The sequence below is a fragment of the Nuphar pumila genome, chromosome 13 (genome assembly GCF_984573655.1).
Source record: "Nuphar pumila chromosome 13, dmNupPumi1.hap1.1, whole genome shotgun sequence".
Classification (NCBI taxonomy): Eukaryota; Viridiplantae; Streptophyta; class Magnoliopsida; order Nymphaeales; family Nymphaeaceae; genus Nuphar; species Nuphar pumila.
Genome location: NC_143261.1, coordinates 99,303,168 through 99,326,052, shown reverse-complemented (window position 1 = coordinate 99,326,052; position 22,885 = coordinate 99,303,168). Strand labels below are relative to the sequence as shown.

Here is a 22,885-nt window from a genome sequence, read left to right as displayed (position 1 = left end):
ATGAATCTTCCCAAACTCGCCGTCTAGGACCACCAAACCCGATTCTATAGGATGAAGCCTCTCCTCCTCAGCTAGAGCGTGAATGATGTGAGGGAAATGGCGTGAAATCAGAGAGAGAGAGAGAGAGAGAGAGAGAGAGAGAGAGAGAGAGTTTTTGCATAGGGTAAGAGAGGGTGAACAATGAGTGAGGAAAATGCGTAACAAGGGAGAGATAGAGAACTTAATGAGCTTTAAGTAAAATTATTTTAACCCAAATCATTACATGTCAAAAGACTCAAAACATTATTTTAACCCAAATCATTACATGTCAAAAGACTCAAAACCTAATAAATCGATGGGGGCTGAGCTGTGCATTTTAAATACAGCTTCCCCTGCCTAATTACCTAAATACCCTTGTTGCTAATTAAATCTCCCAACATACCCTCCTTCTACCTAATTTGCCCTTAATTGCTCCCCTAATTTAAATTGTGCCATTACCCATAAAACCAAGAGCTTTTTCTAATATACCTTCTATAACTCTAGGAAAAAATCCTTTATCTTTCTCACAAATACCGGGTAAGTCCTTTGTCTTAAAATGCCATTAACATACCCAAAATTTATGGGTTTGTCCTGGATCAAATCGGGTCTGATCCAAACCCGATTTCAACAATTTCAGAACCCAACCATCAATGGAATCTACTATTCCATAATAGTAAACATAAATTTCACGTAAAAACTCATCTAATTATTTTGAAATACATAAATCATGGGTTACAGAAGATCAGGGTGTTACAAACTCAATACTTCAGCAACCGCTGTAGTTCTTTGTTGTATATTTTCATGCCTTCATGCTTTGTGTTCTGTGGTTTAATTTACCTGATATGCAATGTGCCTGAACTAACTGGTTAAGGGTAGAATGTAATACATGAGACCTATGTCACATAGGTGCGGGTGTGAATGTGGTGATGCGGCACTTTAAAAAAACTTGGGTGCGGCAGTGCAAGAAGGGTATATATATATTATCAGTTTTAAGTTAACACTATGTGTATGTGTGTGCATTTATGTATTTATTTATATCAGTGTTATAAAAAACGTGCCTTGAGGCGCAAAAGGCGTGCCTCGCCTTGAGGCTCGGCCCTCTGTGCCTCAAGGCACAAATTTTTAATTTTTTTTACAAGACTTATGAGACATAATCAGTAAGAGTTTTGTAGGTTAATCTCATATATTTTCCAGTATTTCAGTTATGTAATCAGTTTCTTAGTATATTTTTACTTTTGTTGGTTAATCTCATATATTTTTCAGTTATGTAATTAGTTTCTTAATATATTGTAACTTTTGTTGGTTAATCTCATATATTTTCCAGTTACGTAATCAGTTTTTTAGTTACTTTTATATGTTAATCTCATATTTTTTAGAATAATCTCATATATTTTAACTTTTGTAGGTTAAACTCATATATTTTCCAGTTATTTCAGTTATGTAATCAGCTTCTTAGTATATTTTAACTTTTGTTGGTTAATCTCATATATTTTCCAGTTATGTAATCAGTTTTTAGTTACTTTTATATGTTAATCTCATATTTTTTAGAATAATCTCATATATTTTAACTTTTGTTGGTTAATCTCATATATTTTCCAGTTATTTCAGTTATGTAATCGGTTTTTTAGTATATTTTATCTTTTGTTGGTTAATCTCATGTGTTTTCCAGTTATGTAATCATTTTTTTTAGTCACTTTTATATGTTAATCTCGTATTTTTTAGAATAATCTCATATATTTTAACTTTTGTGGGTTAATCTCGTATATTTTCCAGTTATTTCAGTTATGTAATCAGTTTATTAGTATATTTTAACTTTTTTTGGTTAATCTCATATATTTTCCAGTTATGTAATCAGTTTTTAGTTACTTTTATATGTTAATCTCATATTTTTTAGTACTTATTTGAGATTTTCTATTTCTTATTGATTGTTATTTAATCAATAAAGCATTTCTTTATTTATTTGTATTTTTAGATATTTTTTATAATTTTTTTTTAAGTTTTCAATTTTTTTTTTGAGGCTTACGCTTTACGCCTCACCTTGGTTTTTGGTGGAGCGCCTCGCTACGCCTCAACGCCTTTCACAACACTAATTTATATAATATAGATAAAACCGGACTTTGTTAGGGTTAACTGAATCTACTTTTGGACAAATGGACCTCAGTGTGGTTGACTTCACCTGACAAACAAAGCCGTGTACAAGTGTCGCACCCGCACAGGTGCGGGTGCGACCCAGGTGCGGTGCTCTGGTAGAAGAGTCCGTGTTACATAGCATGAGACAGATATTTTTGCTTTTCGGGTTGAGAGGACTGACCTGTCTAGGTTAATTGGATACTACACTTGTTGCTACCTATTGCCAATTATTTAGTTTAATAACCACACTATCATCAGATGGAGATCTTGACTGTTCGAGGAGATTCCATTAACTAAACTTTGCCAGAGTAGATTGTCCTCCATGATAATCTGAGTCCCGAGTGTAACCATAATGCAGTCTTCTGTTAAATGAATGGTCCCAAAATTTGGGAAGTTCTTCCCTCTTTGGGATGGAACATACAAAAGGAATTACTTTTGATTTCATCCCCCTCATTGGGATGGTACAACAAGATTGTGAATTTGAAGAAGATAACACTAGTAAGATTGATGCTGGCTGAATAAAGTGGGAACAACCTAGTGGACTCTATGATTAAAATGACGTTTGTGCAAAAATACTATTAACACCAACACTATTTATGGTGTTGGATGTTGAGTGACTAAGCAGCAACAAGAAGAGAGAGTGCATGTTGCAGAGGTGCGTATGTTAAGATGGATGCCTGGAGATGTGTTAGAAATGAACATATCTAAAGAGGAGTTTACCAATAAAGGAAAATATTAGATAATGTTGTTTAGGATGGTTTCAACATTGCACAGAGACCTATTACAACATCCATAAGAATGGTTGACATGATACAAGTGGAAGAAATTAGGAAAAGAGGAAGGCCATTGAAGACTTGAAAGGAAGCATGAGGTAATATGGAAGATATGACCAAACTCGTAGCTTTAGATGGGAAGGAATGGAGAAACATTACTAGTAAAGCTGACCCCATGTAGTTGGGATGATGCTTGATGACGATGTTGATGATTGCGCAACAAGAATGGAATTTGTTGAAGTATGCTACAGGAAGGTCTGGTTCTTTTTCCGTGTAGGTTCTGTTAAAATATATGTAATCACACACACACACACACACACACACATATATATATATATATATATATAAAATACCCGATAGGGGTATTTTCATCATTTCACACATTTTTGTTTGACATTGGGGGGTCCCACATAGGATCCCCAACGATTCTATGGGGAGCCCCCAATGGCCCCCTTCTTTTGTCTTTTAGCCTCTCCTTTTTGCTTACTTTGTGTATAAACAGGGAACTCTCCCCTTGTATTTGTTAATGCTTTTAGAGCTCCTCTCTAATAAAGTTCATATTCTTTTATGTGTGTTGCTTTTAAGGCTTGTTCTATTGTCCCATAGTGACTTCTCTCTTTCTCTCTCTCTCTCTCTCTTGTCCATTGTAGGACATTGTGAATGCTTTAAGCATTTGTTATATTTTCACATACTTCATTACATGGTATCAGAGCGAAGTTCTTGAAAGTTGTAAGATCTCCCTTCTTCCTCTCATACTTTGTTGGTGCAATGAAATCCAAAATCGATCTATCCTTCAAGCTCAATGGCAAGAACTATATGATGTGAGCATCCGTGATGGAGAATAATCTCAAGGGAAAGAAACTTTGGGGTTATGTAATGAGTTCTATTCCGGAACCCCAATTAAAGCTCACCAAGATCGAAGGAGATAAAAAAAAAGCTCTTGAGAGAGATTCTCGCCTCAAAGCAATTGAAGAACATCAAAGAAAGGTAGATGATTGAGAAAGCAATAACACAAAAATCCTAGCGTGGTTTATGAATAATGTTAAACTCAAGCTATGTCCAAACATAGCTAAATTTCATTGAGCCAGTGAGGCTTGGTTCTTTATGAAGGGTATGTATACCAAAAAAGATCTTGCAAGAGCTTACTTTTTGCAAGAAAATGTAAGAACCACTAAGCAAGGGGATTTGAGCATTCAAGATTACTATAGTACTCTAGATCCACTATGGGATGAATTGGCTCTCCTAGAGCCTAAGTGGGTGGCTATAGAAAATGTTGAACTTAGGCAAAAGCAAGTGGAACAAGAAAGATTCTTTCAATTTTTATTTGGGCTTCGTCCTGAGTTTGAACAAGTAAAATCCTCACTTCTTCATAGATTCACTCTTCCTCCTTTAGAAGATGCCATTGCCGAAATCACTCAAGAAGAAACACGGCTTAACATGAATAAAAGTATATATGAAGTCTTTGCTGTATCTAAACCCGACAACAATGTCAAGACATATACATGGAAAACAAAAAAACTATAATGGAGGTAGAAAGATGATCGTGTGTCATCATTGCTATAAGCTGGGCCATATTAAACCAGGTTGCCCAAAATTAAATAGAACTTTCAAGCCTAAGGTGGCTTTCGTTGAAAAATCCATCACCAAGGAAGATGAAGGCAAGAACGGGGATCTCAAAAAAACTCTTGGTCAAATATCTGTGGCTCTTCATCAATTACTCAAGTCTATCTCCTCTACATCGGTGCCGCTGATGCCTCTACATGTGTACTTGGTACGTATTCTTGGATTCTAGACTCCAGAACGTCTTTTCATATGACTCATGAAAATGCTTTAAACGATGTTTGCATTAATTCAAAAATATCTTGTGTTTCTACGGGCGATAGAACTTTTTTAAAAATAAAAGGTATAGGAACATTAGATCCTAATAAATCTTAAAACTTTTTTATTCCAAAAGTAAGAATGGTTTCAAAATTAAACCTAAACCTTTTTTTGGTTTCTCAAATTGCCGACCATGGATGTGAAATATCTTTCTCATCTAAAGGTTGCTTTATGCAGGATCTCAAGTCCGGGAAGCGGCTTGGGAAAGGCCATAAAAAGGGTGACCTCTACTATATGGATTATTTATCTCTTCCTACAAACTCTTTTTGTACTTATGTCCAAGATAAAAATATTGAAACTTGGTATAAAAGACTTGGACATCCAAGTTACTCTAAAATGTATCTTTTTCCTTTTGGAAACAAATTTTGTAAAGAAAAAGATATAAATTGCAAAGATTGCATTTTTGGGAAAATGAAGTCTTCCATTTCCAACTAAAACTTTTGTTTCAACACGAGTTTTTGAATTTGTGCACTCGGATGTTTGGGGTCCATCTCCGGTTATATCTAAAGGTGGTTATTCATATTACGTAACATTCATTGATGTCTTTACTAGATATGTGTGAATTTATTTTCTTAATCTTAAATCGAAAGTTTTCCCTTAGACGTTCTTCTAGAGAATCCATTCCACCAAATATGTTCGTGTCATATGAATCACTTGCTCCATATTATAGGGATTGCTTAATATCTTTGCATTCATATCATGATCCCACACATTATCATTCAACAAACAACAACAAACAACTACGCCTTCATCCCAAAACAATTGGGGTCGGCGATATGAACCAAAAAAGAAAATCATTTTGGGTCTTCCACATGAATCCTTCTCCTCCAATCATTTCTATCCAATGCCATGTCCTCGGTGAGGTTCAAAGCATTCATATCCTTTCCTATCACCTCCATCCATGTCTTCCTAGGCCTACCCCGACCTCTTTTAACTAATATATTTTCCCATTTCTCCATCCTTCTAATTGGAGCATCATTAGGCCTTCGCCGAATATGTCCAAACCACCGTAAACGATTCTCTCTCATCTTATTTTCAATGGGTGCAACACCTACCTTCTTACGTATCTCCTCGTTCCGAATCTTATCTTTTATTGTATTTCCACACATCCATCTCAGCATACGCATCTCAGCTACACTCATTTTTTGAATATGATGTTTCTTGGTAGCCCAACATTCCGTACCATATAGTAAAGCGGGCCTAATAGTCGTCCTATAAAACTTTCCCTTCAACCGCAATGGCATTCTACGATCGCACAACACTCCAGTTGCACTTTTCCATTTCATCCACCCAACCTTTATCCTATGATTTACATCTCCATCAATTTCTCCATACTTTTGAATGATAGATTCCAAATATTTGAAACAATCATCCACCGGTATTTCTTGCTCACCAAGCTTCACTACACTCCCATCACTACTTCGTTGCTTACTAAACCGACATTCCATGTATTCTGTCTTACTCTTACTCAACTTAAAACATCTTGCTTCCAATGTCTGTCTCCATAAGTCTAACTTAGCATTAACCTGTGATCATCGCAAAATTTTTTCTCTCGTAATATTCTCTCTCTTCCTTCTCTTTTCCTTTCCAACCTCTTATTTTCCTCCTTTTTGAAGGGAGAAAAGATAAAAGAACGGAAAAGAAAGAGAGAAGAGAAAAAAAAGAAGAGAAGAGAAGAGGAACTCTTTTGCGGGTCTCACTTGACCTTAATTTTAAAAATATTTGAAATAACTCGCCTCCGTTTTTGAAATATTTGCGGGAAAACTGGGAGACGGGATCCGCTCGTCGGTACGAGGTTCGACCGTTCCTGGCGCCTTTATCAGGGGTAATCGAACCAAGGGTCGAATTAATGCCTTTTGCTTTGCTTAAGAAATTATCTAAGTATTTATCCTAGGTCTAAAAATGCACAATGAATCATGCTTGTGCAAATGCAAAGATGTATGCTCTTTTTTGAAAATTATTTTGAAGAAATCCCAAGTGAATCCGATAAAGTGAAGAAATATTTTCTAACTTAGAACTTAAGATTAAAAAGTTCTAAGTTTTTTAGAATAATCGGGAGCTTGGGAAAATAAATCTGGCATTTGGAAATTGATCTTGAAGTCTTGAAAAAAGAGAATAAAGGAAATTTTCAAAGTCATAAATGGACTTTGAATTTAGAATTTTGAACTTGGATGAATATTTGGAATGGAATTGAATTCCACTTTTGAAGTTTTGATTTTAGAAGGGAATATGGGAAATCTAAAGGAATTGAGAAATGAGATTTGTAAAAGTTGGATTTTTAAGATGAAATCCGAATCCAAATTCTGGATTCTGAATAGTGTTTTGAGTTGATTTTTAGGATCCGAAATAGGGACTTGGTTTGAATGAAAATGGAATTGACTTTAAGAATTGGAATTTAAGTGGAATTTTGGATTTGGAATTTTGAAGGGAATTGGATTTAAGACTTGGAATACGAGATGGTATTTGGATTCTGAAATCTGAGATCCAAAATAAGGTGGGACTCTGGATTCTAAGATGGAATTGGATCTGAAATCTGAGATCCAAAATAGAATTGGGTTCTGGATCCTAGAATGGATTTGGATCTGAAGTCTGAGATCCAATGTAGGATTGGATTATAGATCCTAAGAATTGGATTTTGGATCTGAATCTGAGACCCAAAGTAGGGTTGGATTCTGGATCCTAAGAATTTGGAATTTGAATTTGAATCTGAGATCCAATGGTATAATGAGGATCTGGATCCTAAATGAAATTTGGATCTGTGATTGGAGATCCAAAGTGAAATAAGGGTTTGGACCCTAAATGGAATTTGGATCTGTGATGGGAGATCCAGAGTAGAATAAGGATTTGAATCCTAAATGGAATTTGGATCCGTGATTGGAGATCCAAAGTGGAATGGAGTCCTATACTTGAAAATCTGGATCCAAGTTGAGACTAAGATTTGATTTTGGATTTGGGTTTTGAAAGTCCAAATGAGACTTTTGAAGATGGATCTGGATTTTGAAAACCCAGATGGAACTTTTAGGAAAATTTGGATTTTGAGATTCAGAATCAATCTCAACTTTGATTTAAAACTTGAAGAAAACTTGATTTTGAATCAGAAGATGGATCAGAAATTTCAAAGTTGAACTTTGGATGTTGAATTGAGTTGGAATTTTGGAATTTCAAAATTGATTTGAGAATTTGAATTTATGAATGAACTTCAAAGTCAATTTGGACTTTGAATTTGGAGCTTGAATTTGGAATGAGTCAAGAATATAAAGATGGAATTTTGAAATTTCAAAATCGAATTGGACTTTGAACTTGGAATTTAGATTTTTGAGATGAGATAGAAGAATGAATTAAACTATAGACTTGAGAAAGATATTTGAGATCACTCGGATTTTGGAAAAGAATTTTGAAAAATATGATGTAATTCTATCCTATATGATGAATGAATTTGAATAAATTTAAAATTGGAATTTGAAAATCATATCTCATTCTTCAAGTGAATTTAAACAAGACTAATGATATAATACATTCCTGACTATGGTCATTGAATGTATTATATAATAGTCATATCTAAATTCAAGTGAAGGATAAAATACCCTTTTGGTGCTTTTATAGAATTTAAAATGAAATTAACCCTCAATATACCCTGACTATGGCCATTGGTATATATTTTGAGTTAATTCTAAGTTAAATTCTGATAAAAAAAAATATATTTTTTTTTGAGAAAATATGATGGATTTTGAAAGTGGATCCAGTGTGGATCCAATGTTATTTCGTAAAAGATAAGAATTCTAAGTTTTGTTCACACCCCGACTATGGCCGTTGATGTAAATCGTCAACTTAGAATTAACTTACCTCTCACGAAATGGTGCACGTGCCATTCGTGTTTCACCATTGTGGGGATTTTGAGAAATAAAGGAAAAAAATGCATGGAATAAACCATTCATGGTATTCTATAATGCTCATTCATTCTACCTAAAGCAAGAAATGTAAATTTTCATTAAGATCTAGCTATTACAACGGGTAGAATCAAGTTTACAACACCAAAGAATAGCCCTTTTCACATATTTCTTGCAAAACAACTGGGTTAGTATTGAAAAGAGGAGGAAAATCACATATATCACCTGGATATCTAAAAAAATGTTCATAAACCACGGTATGAATGATGGGAAAAGTGGAAAGGATATATATATACCTATATATATATGTATATATATAGGTGTATTCACAGGTATATAAGTGTGTATGGATATATATATATATATATATATATATATATATATATATATATGGGGGGAATCTGTCCAAACATGTTTAAGAATACACATGGAGGGACACATGTGTGTATATATATATATATGCATATATATGTATGTACATACCTATAATTAGAAGACTTAAGATCATTTATACATAGGTCATGTATACAGGGTATGTCAGGGAAAGCACAACTAAAAAAAAACAATATGTAAGTAACCTACAGGAGAAAAATTGCTGTAATCCCAGCAAACATGTTATGCACAGGTAATCAGTAGTAAGTGGGGGGGGGGGGGGTTAAGGGTACAGTGATATACTTGAACATGTGGCTGTGTGCAGGAGGTGAGGAAAGTGCTTATTGTGCACATATTGTATATGGTGGAAGCGAGAGAGTGGCTGTAAATGAAGGATGAAAGTATAGGAGTGGTGACAAGACATACACCTGCTGCTGCAAATGAGACTGTAGCAGCAGGTGTGTGGACTGATATATAGTAGAAGATATGATGGGGTATGGAAAAGAAAGCTTTTTGAACAAATTAAGTAACAAAATAAGACACTGTTTCAAATGTTTTTGTTTTTGTTTTTTTTTTTACAACAATTGATGATTTTCCCCATTCAATCAAACCATGCAGCCAAAAGGTCCAGAATAGATTAATTTTGATGTTGGAGAATGGACAAGTTCAGAATTTATAAGCTGTTCAAAAAAAAAATGACAGGAAGAAACTCCATCAAGCGAAAAAAAAAACTTTCCCTCAATACTTCGCAATAGGTGACCACAAACTCTAGGAAGCAAGCAGCACAATTCTACAACAATGCCGGGAGTTCCAAGAGAATCATAAGCACTGAAAAGGGGTTTGCCACCAGAAATCCCCCATCACGAGAGATCTTGGAGGACAGGTCAGGATAATCATTACAAGACTCAGGGAGACAAACACCAACTTCCTTGAAAAGCTTTTGGACAATGAAGAATAAATGATGCAAATTTTGAAAACTTTGATAAGACTGAGTTTACTGAAATCGTTTTGGAAGGGTGACGCAGTCTTGTAGTCAAGGAAACAATACTTGAACAAAGGAATTGTAAGCCACCAGCCAGGCTTTGTGAAAAAAAATGTTCCAATATGATCCTATTAACTCGCCGCACAGTATCATTGGGATCCATTAGCAAAAGGATTAAGCCCTCTGTCATTCTTGATTCCCATGTCCACTGCTTTTGAAGCTCACCTTGCTCTAGCTGTAGAATAAATTCTGCTGCACACCTTTTGGGCATCCTCATCAGAATAGCCCATGATGAAGACATTTGAATTCCATTTTCACCATCATCACGACCTTTTGGAATTTCCCATTCAAATGAAGACGAGATGCTTCCAGCATATGATAATATCCAATCTTCATAAAGGGAATTAACACAGACTAACTATAGGTAAAGGAAAATAATCATATGAATGCAAGAATATTAAATGAAAACTGGATTCATTATTTGGGATTAATCAACTACAGAATAAATAATGCCATGATGAATATATTATAAAAAAAAAATGTAAGCCATTAATTTCAACAATAGCTTTAGGTCATTATCCACTGAAGTAATGCTATGAGATGATTTTCAATGAAAATCAAAACGCCATGGTTGATGAAGGTAAGAAACCAAACGTCAAGGACAGAGAGCATAATGTAAGCAAGATGTCAAAATCCACGGGACAATCAAAATAGACAACGGGAATTAAAGATTTAAAACAGGGGATCAATCAAAAACTCATTAACAAGAATGAAATACTAAATATACAGGAAAGGCAGGTAAAAGCACAATAGCAAGAATGTGACAAGCAGCTACTCAAACAATGAGAAAATGACAGGAAAATAAATAGCAGAAAATGTATTACGAAACACAAAGCTAACAGGGAGGTGTTGTGATGTATAGAACATACTAAGGAGCGATTCTTGAGGTTATTTGGAGCATCCGATTATCTGGAGATTCTTACCGAGGGCCTTACCGCAATGGGCAGTTCTTCAATTCATCCGCCACTGGGGACGCACCTCCTTGATACGATGGAAAGTTTCCAGGTTTGCTGACATTTCCTGCAACTAATCTACCAAGAGCAAACAACGTTTGGCCAATACCTTTGTGTAATTTTCCAATAGATTGGTAAGGATGGCTTAGCTGATCCTAGTGGATTATACAGGAAGTGATATATGTTGGGAACGTGAAAAATCTTTTCTTTGGGACTAGGAGGGTGAATAACATTATCCTACCTATGACAGAAGGGATAAGAAGCAGGAGATGCTTTGGCACCATCCACCTTTCGACCACTGCCCAGAGCCTAGCAAGTTCTGGCAAATCGGTCGTCAAGAGGTTGCACTTTATATTAACCAGAAAGGGATATTTAGAACTTATAACACAGAAATATTCCAACCCACATGATCGACCAGGATTCATTACCATGATGGAGATGGAATTCCTGATGAGGAGCTTGGGTCGATCGGATTGCAGGGTTTGAATCGGTGATTTAGATAGATAGTAAATGAATCAAGCGGATGAATCATGCAAATAAATCAGGTAAATAGTAAAAGAATTAAATAATTGAACTAAATAATCAACAAATGATAATGAATGCCCTGGGTGAATCGGTGAAGATGGTAAATGACTAAGAGATAAAATATGAATAGTAAGCCTGGAATGAAAAAGGGGTGATTCGAATTCTCTCATCATCGGACATGGAGAAAAAAAAATCTGGTATAAGCAACATAACGGGACAGATGATCAAATAAAATTTTGAGAATAATCAAAATACAAAACCAAAAAGGCCTCAGAGTGTTATCCGATGTCATTCAAAAAAAAATGAAGATGACTAAAGTAAATAGACAGAAGAGAACAAGCGATCAGTTAATAAAACGAGGCATAGAAAATCAGGCGTGAATAGATTTTTTAATCGAAAAATCGGAGAAATCTGATAAACACAAAGCAAGATGTCGGAATGAATCTTCCGATTGTTGTTGCACAAGGTGGGTTGATACTTGCACAAGCAACATCAACGCCACCAGAGGTGCTCTAATGGAGTAGAAATTAGAGGATTAAGAGTACAACAGGAAAAATGGTGAGGCAAAAGGGAAATAAATGCAGAATGAACTCAAAATCCAGAGGGATTGGTAATGCCATTGAGAGGCATTGTTAATCATCGACATATAGAAGAAGATAATCGAAATTGAAAATCCATGAAGATTAACATTCAAAAATAAAAAGGAAATGAATAAAAAAAAAAGAAATAAGAAGAGAAAAAAAAAGGATTCAGAAGAATCGGTGATTTACTTTCCTTTTGCAGGGTTATGAAGGAGGGAGTCGGCCTTCAATGGAGATGTACTCTGATATTGCAATTGGAATCGATCCTTTATCTTGATGCACTTTTGTGATGAGGTTGACTTCCTTCTCTGTTATGCAGGAGTTCTAAAGGGGGAGGGGATATCTTCCGGTAGCAACTCCGAAAAGGATGTATTTATTTGGAGTTCTTCGGTTTTGCTGGAAGTCGTAGATTAACGAAAGCTGAGATGAGAGAGGCTCCCTTGCTATCAAGGATCGGATTTCTGCGATGTTGCTGAAGCTCTGAAACTAGAAGGCACTTGGAGGTGAGGGGCTTCGATTATAGGATCGAACTTCCTCTGTTGGTGTGGAAGAGAACCTAAAGGAAAGAAAATAGGCAGAATAAGGATAAGAAGGAATCGAGATGCATGAAGATGGAGGGGTGAAAAGCGGGTGCCTGCAATGGGGCTTTGTGCATCCCCTTTTAAGGAGGAAGAGAAGGTTCGAGAGGTAGGTGCCGTTAGGCATCGATGGCGGAGAAAGGGGGTTCGGAGATGGAGGGTGATGGAGAGAGGAGGCCGTCCGAGAAGAGGGGTTTCAAGGGTTTTGTAAAAGAGAAACCGAAAAGGGGAGAAAAGGAGAAGAAGAAAGAAAGGGTTTAGAGGGGTTTATTCGTAAAAATTTTTGGTTTTTCCAAAAAGAGGCTCCTTCAAAAAGTTTTTCATAAAAAGGGTTTTGAAACAATTTTTTTAGCAAAATTGATTTAGAAAAGCTTAAACTCATTTGTTTTTCTCGTAATTTTTCCAATTTTTTGGTTTTTTGCGTTATTTTCCATTTTTTGTATTTTTAGAATAAAAATCCTAGAGTCTTACGAGAAACCAAAGGTCAAAACTAATTTTTTGGTGTTTAATTATACTAATGTACTTAAGAGAAACACCTTTCTTCATCATTGTCCACCAGAGAACGTCCCTAGGAACTCTATCGTATGCCTTCTCCAAATCAATAAAAACCATATGCAAATCTTTGTTCCTCTCTCTATTTCTCTCAATAAGTTGTCTAAGAAGATGTATAGCTTCCATAGTTGATCTTCTAGGCATAAAACCAAATTGATTTTCCGATATCATGACAACCTTCCTCAACCTAGACTCAATCACCCTCTCCCAAAGTTTCATAGTATGACTCATGAGTTTTATACCATGATAGTTTGTGCAATCTTGTATATCACCTTTATTCTTATATAGAGGCACCAAAGTACTCTTCCTCCACTCATTAGGCATCTTATTTGTCCGCCAAATCTTGTTAAAAAGATTTGTCAACCATTCTAAACCTTTCTCTCCCAAGCATTTCCAAGCCTCGATAGGTATACCATCTGGGCCACACATTATCATTAAGCAAAAAATATACCTCATTGGATCGAAGCCATGAAAATTGAACTAGATGCTCTCAAAAGAGCTAATACTTGGGAAATAGTTAAACTTCCTCCAAACAAAAAACCCATTTGATTCCGGTGGGTTTTTAAAGTTAAAACTAAAAGTGATGGATCCTTAGAAAAATACAAAGTAAGATTACTTGCTAAAGGATATTCACAAGAACATGAAATTGATTATGAGAAAACCTTTGCACCTGTAGCAAGAATGACTAGTGTTAGAACCTTAATAGCTGTAGCATCAACAAAAAAATTGCCTATATATCAATTAGATGTAAAAAATACTTTTCTTAATGAAAAATTAAACAAAGAAGTATATATGAATTCTCCACCGGGCTATAATATTGGACAAGATCAAACTCTTAAACTTTTAAAAATATTGTATGGTCTTAAACAAGCTCTCAAGACTTGGTATGATAGATTTAGTGATGTCATGATTAAATTGGGTTTTCGTTCATGTTATACTGACACTGCTCTCTTTGTAAAAAGTGCAGGAGCTATATTGTTGTTCTTTTACTTTATGTTGATGATATGATTATTACAGGAAATGATCCAGTTGGTATTGTTAAAAATATGTTAAAAGATAATTTTGATATGTCTAATTTAGGATTTTTAAGATACTTTTTAGGAAGTGAAGTAGCATATTCTCTTCGAGGATATATATTTTCACAAATGAAGCTTGCTGCAGATATATGTACTAAATCTAGAATTTCAGATGACAAGAAGGTGAAGACTCCTGAAGTGATCAATGCAAAATTAAGACTGGACGATGGGGTTCTTCTAGAAGATCCTACACCTTACAAACAACTTATTGGATCTCTCACGTACTTGTCTATCACCAGACCAGATATTGCGCATGCCGTTCACTTTGCTAGCCAGTTTCCGCATGCTCATACAATTGTGTATATGAATGCCGTGCTACGGATCGTTAGATACATCAAAAATATCATCTCTAAAGGGCTATTTCTATCCTCGCCTTTTTCATTAAATTTAATTGCTTATACTGATGCAAATTGGGGAGGTAACCCTACTGATAGAATCTCAACTACTAGTTTTTGTGCCTTTTTAGGAGATTCCTTGATTTCATGGAGATGCAAGAAGCAATAGAAAGTCTTGCTGTCATCTACTGAAGCTGAATATAGGGCTATGATAGCTACTACAATGAAACTTGTGTGGATTCAAAGTCTTCTCAAAGTTATGAGTGTTGACATCTCTGGTGCTTCGAAACTATGTTACGACAACAAAAGTGCAATTTATATCGCCAGTAATCACACCTTTCATGAGCACACTAAATATATAGAGATGGACTGCCACTATGTTCGTGATGAATATCTAAGAGGAACAATTGCCCTACCTTATGTCACATCAGAATATCAATTGACGGACTTTTTCACTAAAGCACTTCCTGCTCCCCGTTTTATTTTCCTACTTGGCAAACTTTCAGTCATCTCCTCGTACAGTTTGAGGGGGGTGTTATATATATATATATATATATATATATATATATATATATATATATATATACCCGATAGGGGTATTTTCATCATTTCACATAGTTGTTTATAGAAACATTTATTTATTTAAATATCCTTTTTTGTTTTCTTATTTTTTATTTTTCTTTAAAAATATTTTTGTTCGACATTGGGGGGTCCCACATAGGATCATTGGGACCCCCAATGACTCTATGGGGAGCCGCCAATGGCCCCCCTTCTTTTGTGTTTTAGCCTCTCCTTGTATTTGTTAATGCTTTTAGAGCTCCTCTCCAATAAAGTTCATATTCTTTTATGTGTGTTGCCTTAAAGGCTTGTTGTATTATTCCATAGTGGACTTCTCTCTTGTTCTCTCTCTCTTGTCCATTGAAGGACATTGTGAATGCTTTAAGCATTTGTTATATTTTTGCGTACTTCATTACAGGTTCAGTATTGCTTGTATTTCCTACACAGGAATATTTTCCAGCTGCTGTCAGTTCATCAGGAAGATTTACAAAGATTAGAAGAGGGGAGCTGATCGCCTCAAGCCTTGAGAATCTTGGCTTAGTGCAAGGGGGTGAAACACCTCATAGTTGAGTGACCAGTTCAGTGTGTGTGAACTATGGATATATAGTGCTCTAAGCCATTTTATTCACTAACGCTAGCTACTTGTGAATTTGCTCTCTCTCTCTCTCTCTCTCTCTCTCTCTCGAGTCAATTCATTTATGTTGTAATCAACATTAGGAAGTCATGTTTGACATTGTTGGGCCCTGTGATGTTTGTATTCTTGTTGTGAATGTATCTGATTTCATTTTTTCCAATGCTTGATTAATGCCTGATATGCTTTTGTATATTTTTCTCCAGCATGCAGCTAGATACCTTGCCAACCAGGAGTGGGTTAAAAGTGATTCTCTTAAGACCATTGAGAACACAGCTGTAATTTTCCCTCTTCCCTTCATGCTTTTCTGATGATTGGTTTTCATAACTTGCAATCTATGCACTCTTCTTCTGTTTGAATGTTGTTCTTCCTTAGATACCTGTGATCATGCTTGTTGCTGAAGTTCCTGAAGATCTTATCTCCTGTAATGGAAGTGCTGCTGTTCATGGTTCAAGAGGTGGAGATGCCCAATTATCTTCTGATCAGGGCACATCTACTGATGGTGAAATATCAAACTTGGGAAGCTTGACATCATCTACTCATGCACGAGTAGAACCTAATATTGGTATTGACATGAAATCTATACGGTTGGATATCAGCTTTCAATTGCCAACACATACTGGGCTTCAAACTACAGAGTTGGTAAAGTCATTGGACCCTCAAATTCTTTTATCTTTATTAAAAGAATTGACTTTTAAGTGGTTTCCATATTGGAATCACAAACTTCTGTAAAATGTTTAGCATTGCTGTTACTTTATACTCTCAATTTATTTGATTCTATGATCAGTATGGAGATCTTTTTCCATGGTATATTAGATTGGATGAAAGGTTTGTGGACCTCTTTCTCATGTATTCTTACGTCATGTCACCCTTTGTTACCGGAGGATTGAGTATGCAAATTGATATTTGCAGCTGTGCTCAGTATTAGTGTTAAACATGCCTATATCCATGTAGGAAGCTTCTCATATCTTGTCATCATAAACTGGATGAGTGGTCCTTTAGAGGGAATGGAGTATAAAAGACACCATCTAGGGCTCAAAGGGACACTCTGTCCAAGTTTCATCTTCTAATATTCGTGAACAACCTAAAGCCCTTAAGCTCAGTGCTTTTAATAGATATTTGGGACATCTTCCTGACATTGATTTATGTTATTTTCAAGGGAAGATATGCTATGACTGCAAATTTTTTTTTGGCAAACTATGCTAAAGCATTTTAACACTTTGAGCAACATTAGATAGCCATGTATGGAAAAGATGGGATGAATGGATATTGTTCTAGTTTCATCTAATAATATTTGTGAATAACTTAATTCTCTGAATTTGAGTGCTTTTGGTAGATAATAGGATGGTTAGATCACCGTGATATGCAGTTTGTTCTGTAGGAAAATCTGCCGTGGCCATATTACCCACCATTCCATTAAAAAAAATTCTGCAATATTAAAAATGCAAAGATCAAGATGTCCTTTATCAATGTTGCCTTTCCTATTTCTTTTAAGTTTTAACTATTTGTATCAGTGTTGTTGAAAGCGCGCCTCGCCTCAAACGCAACCATGGGTGAGGTGTGCGCCTCATACTCCTTGAGGCTCACACCTCTTCTTTGGCTGGTCAAATGAGGTCAAAGCCCTCATTTGACCAAAAGTCAGCTAAAAAACAAAAACTAGGAATGGGGGGGGTTGCTAGGGTTGTCTCCTCCCCTCTTTTCCCTCCCAATCATCCTTCTTCCTCCTGGCCACCACCGGCGTCGACCACCACCAGCGGCAGCAGCCTCTCTCTCTCAAGAAAAAGAGTCGTCTGTACTCCCCTTCTCACACTCAGATACGAATGCTCTCTCTCTTTCTCGCTCCCCTTCTTCTTCTCTTCTGTCTTCTTCCTTCCTTCTTTTTCTTCTTCCCTTTCTGTGCTTCTTCTTCTTCCTTCGTTTTTCTTCTTCCCTTCCTCCGCTTCTTTTTTCTTCTTCTTCCCTCCTCCTTTTCCTTCTTTCTTTCCTCTGCTTCTTCTTCTTCCCTCCTCCTCCGTTTTCCTCTGTTCATGTGTTGCTTTATATTCACGTGTTGATTCATGTGTTGCTTTATATTCTGATTATCAGAAATTATGATTGACTACTAGTTTCCTCCTTCATGCTTTCTTTGTAGCTTTTTGTCAACTTCTGAAGCAGATATTATCCCCAATCCTGAAAACTGAACAAGCCGATATGATGAAACCAAGTAACACTCCCATATATCTGTACACTTAATGAGCATGGAGTCCTGCATGTTTCCCTCATTCCAATATACCGATAAACCTTCATTATTTTTACAAAATTGAAATAATGTTGCTGTTTTATAAAATGTGAGTATGCATGTGATTATGTATGTATATGTAATTGACTGTATTTGTTGGTTTTTGTAAAGATTGTGTATATCAAATTGTAAATGTTTGTTTCATAGTTTGTGTTATTATTTAAAAATAATGTCTTGATAGGTGGATGTACACGTAATTGACTGTGCATGTAGGTTTGTACTTTGTAGATGTACATATAAGGATTGTGTATGTGTAGGTTTGTAATTTTGTATATAAAGATTGCTAATGTGAATTTGTGACTTTTTGTTTGTGTCATTAAATCATGTGAATTAAAAATAAGTTTTCTCCCTCATATAAATAAAGTATTTCTTTTTATTTATTTGTATTTTTAGATATTTTTAAAAGTTTTAAAAAATATATTTTTGAGGCTTACGCCTTGCTTCATATTTGATGGAGCCCTTCACTATGCCTCAACGCTTTTCACAACATTGATCTCTATCCTTTTTCAACTACTTCCTACAGAATATGAAGCACACCCCTGAGATCCATATCTTAGTCTCTGATTGGCACATCATATTTAGCCTTTTTCTCCTGGTGTCCTCTAACATGGTGCTTTTCCTTAATAATGTAGTTACATTCCTGGATGCTGGACTTTGTTTAAGTCTATCAATTTAATCTCTATGCTACTTGTTACACATATTATTCTTTATGTTTAATATTTATGACGTGGAAGGGATGATATCTGATGACAAGTCTGATGAATATAATGCCATTTCGCCTGTTTGATGTGGATATTCTTCATTCAATTGTAATTTTGTGTGAACCTACTATTCTTTTTAATTGTTTCTTTTCTTCCCATTAATATTGGTTTCATGATAAAGAGTTGTTGGAAATGTTTCGAGTGTAAAATTTCTTTGATTTCATTTCTTTCAGGTTAGGGAGCTGACAGGGCAATTTCCTGCAGCTATTCCCCTTGCTTTGGTATTGAAGCAGTTCTTAGCAGATCGCAGCTTAGATCACTCTTATTCAGGTGGTTTAAGCTCATACTGTCTGGTAATTCACTCTTTATTCTGTTACAGTATGTCCACAGCTATTTGTGGATATGTATTATATTCCACAAATCCTTCTATTTTGTTATTTAACTGCCTAAAAACCAGTCGTTTTGTTTTCATGTTTAGTCTTTTCTCTTTTGCACAAACGCATCAACTGGTCCATGTCTATTGGTTCACGCGGAGATGTCCAATGTTGCTCTTTTTAGCAAATTAGCAATATAATAATCTCAAATCCTTACATTTGCATGCTGATGAAGATGGTTAACTGCCGAGAAACTTGATCAGAAGTATTTATGTTGCGTGATCCATTTATTTTGGTGACTTACATAATATAAATGATGTGGTTGAATTTCCTTTTTCACTTTGTTGTATATGCTTGTTATCACTGAAAATTGCACTTCACTCTTTTGGTTTCTACCTTGTTTTCCTTTAGGGCACGTTTGGAAGTGGGGAAATAGTAGGAAATGTGGAAGTAGGATTGAAAAATTTGTAACATTTTCATCCATTTCAAACGCGCGAATTTTTGAAAGGAAAGTTTTTCTAAAAAGTCTGATTTTTTATAGGAAAAATTCCTCCACCTAGGGGGTGGAGGGATTTTTCCTATCAAAAATATTCATCCATAACACAACTCATTCATCGGCTGCCACAGGAAGAGCTTCCCCCATCTTCGTCTTCCTCCACCCACCATCATTTTCAGATCTCTCTCATTTTTTCAGTATGTTTTTCTCATTTTATACAAACAAGGGAAATTTTTTTCTTTTGGAAAAGTTATCATATCAAAACTTCTCATAGGAAAAATTTTCTTTTCCTATGAGATTTTTTCTTGCTTCCAAACGTGCCCTTATGGCATTCTTGAGGTTTTTCTATTATGACAAAAACAGTGATGGAACTATTCCATTTTGTTGAAGTTTGTGCTTTGTGAATATCCATTATTCCAATTTCATTAGTTTCTAATCACTGACTTTCCATTAATCAAGCAATACCAGAGCCAGATGTCTGTTCGTATTGCAAATCACACAAATTTCAGTTTATACTGTTTACTGCATTTATTGATCTCACATGTAGGGCAAGTTGGCAAAGACACTGATCTTTTTTTTTTTAATTTGAAGAAAAACATAATTTAAAATAAATAACGGGATTCTTTGAAAGCAGCAGGGGACATCCACAAGAGGATCCACTTTCTCCATATCTCATCATTATGGTTTGGATCTAACATTTGATTTCTCTTCAAGATGAGTTAGCCTGCCCATATTTAGATACCTGCTATGAGAGTGGGTGATGGATCAACTCCATCAAACAATCAGTTATCTAAATGGGTGATGCATAAGGGTCAAGATTGAAAGAATTGATGGAAGTGGGGGCACACCTTGGCATGGTGGAGCTTGTGGTTGGAACAGCACAATCGGGTTTTTGGAAGATCAGAGTCCATTGAGATTATTTATACTATTATTTGACGGGAATCATCACATTTTTCCTAATCTAACTTTCTTGTTTGTTTATCTTCACTTTCTTGGCGACTTGAAAGGTATTTTATATTTCCCTGAGAAAACAGAATATGATAAACCTGAATCTTTCAAAGTTTGAAGGATTTCATGTGGCATTTAAATGGGAGCTCCCATCTTTTCCTCCAAAGGTTGCTCACTTTCCACTTTTCTATCCACCCTCAATCCCCATGCTCTCTCTGTAAAATAAAGTGTTGTTACATGCTACTTATAAAAGGATACCCCTTCATGTGGAAGAGGCACATACTTGTAATTTATAACATAGCACCACCTGCTTGTATTCACCTAACACCAGTTCTGTTTCTCTGATGTTATTCTTGTAATGAATCTAGGGCTATCAATCACAAACAAAGTGTCCACCAAGAATCAAAATTGACAAGCACACAAGTGACCACTAAGGGCACACTCACAAAACCCACTAAGGGCACACACAAAAAAGGCTCACAAATGTAAAAACTATTATTTTATTAATAACTCAAATATGCAAGAAGCATGACATGAATGAGGGGGTTCACCCCCTTTTATATACACTCAAAGAGGCTCAAAAGAGTCATTGGAGCTAGTCCAACGACTATATTTGTAGCCGTTGGATTAGCCCCCAACTGCTAGTCAAACCTAGTCAACTCTAGGTTGACTAGTAAAAAAGTATAAAAAAATAAAAAAAAGATGTTTATAGGAGTATATATATATATTTTATATGTATATACAATTTAACATTCCCACTCAAACTTACAGTAAAATGTACCAAAAGTTCACCTAAAAGGTAGTGAGATCTAGGAACTGAGGTTTGGTGAAGGAGTCTTCCAACTGGTACTCTTGATGTAATATAGGGCCGATAAATTTTGCCATGTAGATACTCTTGTATGTAGTGATCATCACAATATGTTTGGTGCGCTCGTGAAACATACGATTGCTAAAATGTAGATTAACCTTTTGATGTCACAATACATTTGTGAAGCTCCTATTACTTAAACTCCCATATTTGCTAGCAATCTTCTTAGCTTGACCACCTCTATCGTTGTGGTAGCTATGACCCGATATTCAACTTCGGTTGACAAAGGAGAGACCTGCTACTTTTTGCATCACCACAAAATTAGCTATTCGCCTAAAAAGATACAAAACCCCATGGTTGAGTGCTTGTTATTGGGATCACCTCCCCAATTAGCATTAGTATAAGCAATTAAATCCAATATAGACAAAGCAAATAAGAAGAGACCTCAAGAAAGAGAAGTTTTGATATATCTAATAATACGCAAGACTGCTCCCATGTGAACAGAAGTAGGAGTGTGTTGAAATTCACTAGCTGTGTGTACATGTGCTACATCAAGTCTAATAATTGAAAGGTAAGAGAGTGTTTCGATAAGCCGTTTGTAAGGAGTTGGATCTTCAAGAGGTTTCCCATCATTAGTTTTCTTCTTGGCATTGACAACATGGGAACTATCAATTCTTTTATCATCTATGATTCTAGATTGGGAGGCAATATCAAAAGCAAATTTAGATTGACCTATTGGCGAATAAGCAACTTCAATCCCTAAAAAGTATCTTAAGAAACCAAAATCAGTCATTTTAAAATATTTTTTGAGAAGTTTTTTAATGTTTTCAACTCCCTGTTTGTCTTCTCCGATGATTATCATGTCGTCCACATACAGGAGGAGAATGATAATACTTGCGTCGGTAATCTTAACAAATAGTCATGTCAGCCAAACAAGTTCTAAAGCCAATATCAAGCATAACTTTGCCAAATTTATCATACCAATCTTTCAATGCTTGTTTGAGACCATAAAGTGCTTTGTTCAAGCGAAGAACTTTTCCCTTAAGAATGTTCACAACAGGAGGAGCCTTCATATGCACTTCAACTAAATTTTCATTTAGTATGACATTTTTGTCATCCATTTGGTATATAAGTCATTTTCTAACAGAGGCTACAACTCTTAAGGTCCTAATGGTGGTCATCCTAGCAACTGGAGCAAATGTTTCTTTATAATCTATGTCATATTCTTGAAAATATTCCTTAGCAACGAATTTAGTTCTAAAGCCAATATCAAGCATAACTTTGCCAAATTTATCATACCAATCTTTCAATGCTTGTTTGAGACCATAAAGTGCTTTGTTCAAATGAAGAGCTTTTCCCTTAGGAATGTTCACAACAAGAGGAGCCTTCAT

At 35.6% G+C, this 22,885-nt stretch overlaps 1 protein-coding gene across 3 annotated transcripts in view; it reads left to right on the top strand.

Moving 5' to 3' along the window:
* Nucleotides 1–22,885, top strand: part of LOC149819420 (uncharacterized) — a 64,551-nt gene that overhangs the window by 10,302 nt on the left and 31,364 nt on the right. For all 3 annotated transcript variants that reach the window (XM_089985988.1, XM_089985989.1, XM_089985990.1), the window contains 3 exons: nt 16,096–16,167; nt 16,265–16,531; nt 19,102–19,221. In XM_089985988.1, coding sequence (XP_089842114.1) covers nt 16,096–16,167; nt 16,265–16,531; nt 19,102–19,221 — 459 coding nt within the window. The remainder of the gene's footprint in view (nt 1–16,095; nt 16,168–16,264; nt 16,532–19,101; nt 19,222–22,885) is intronic.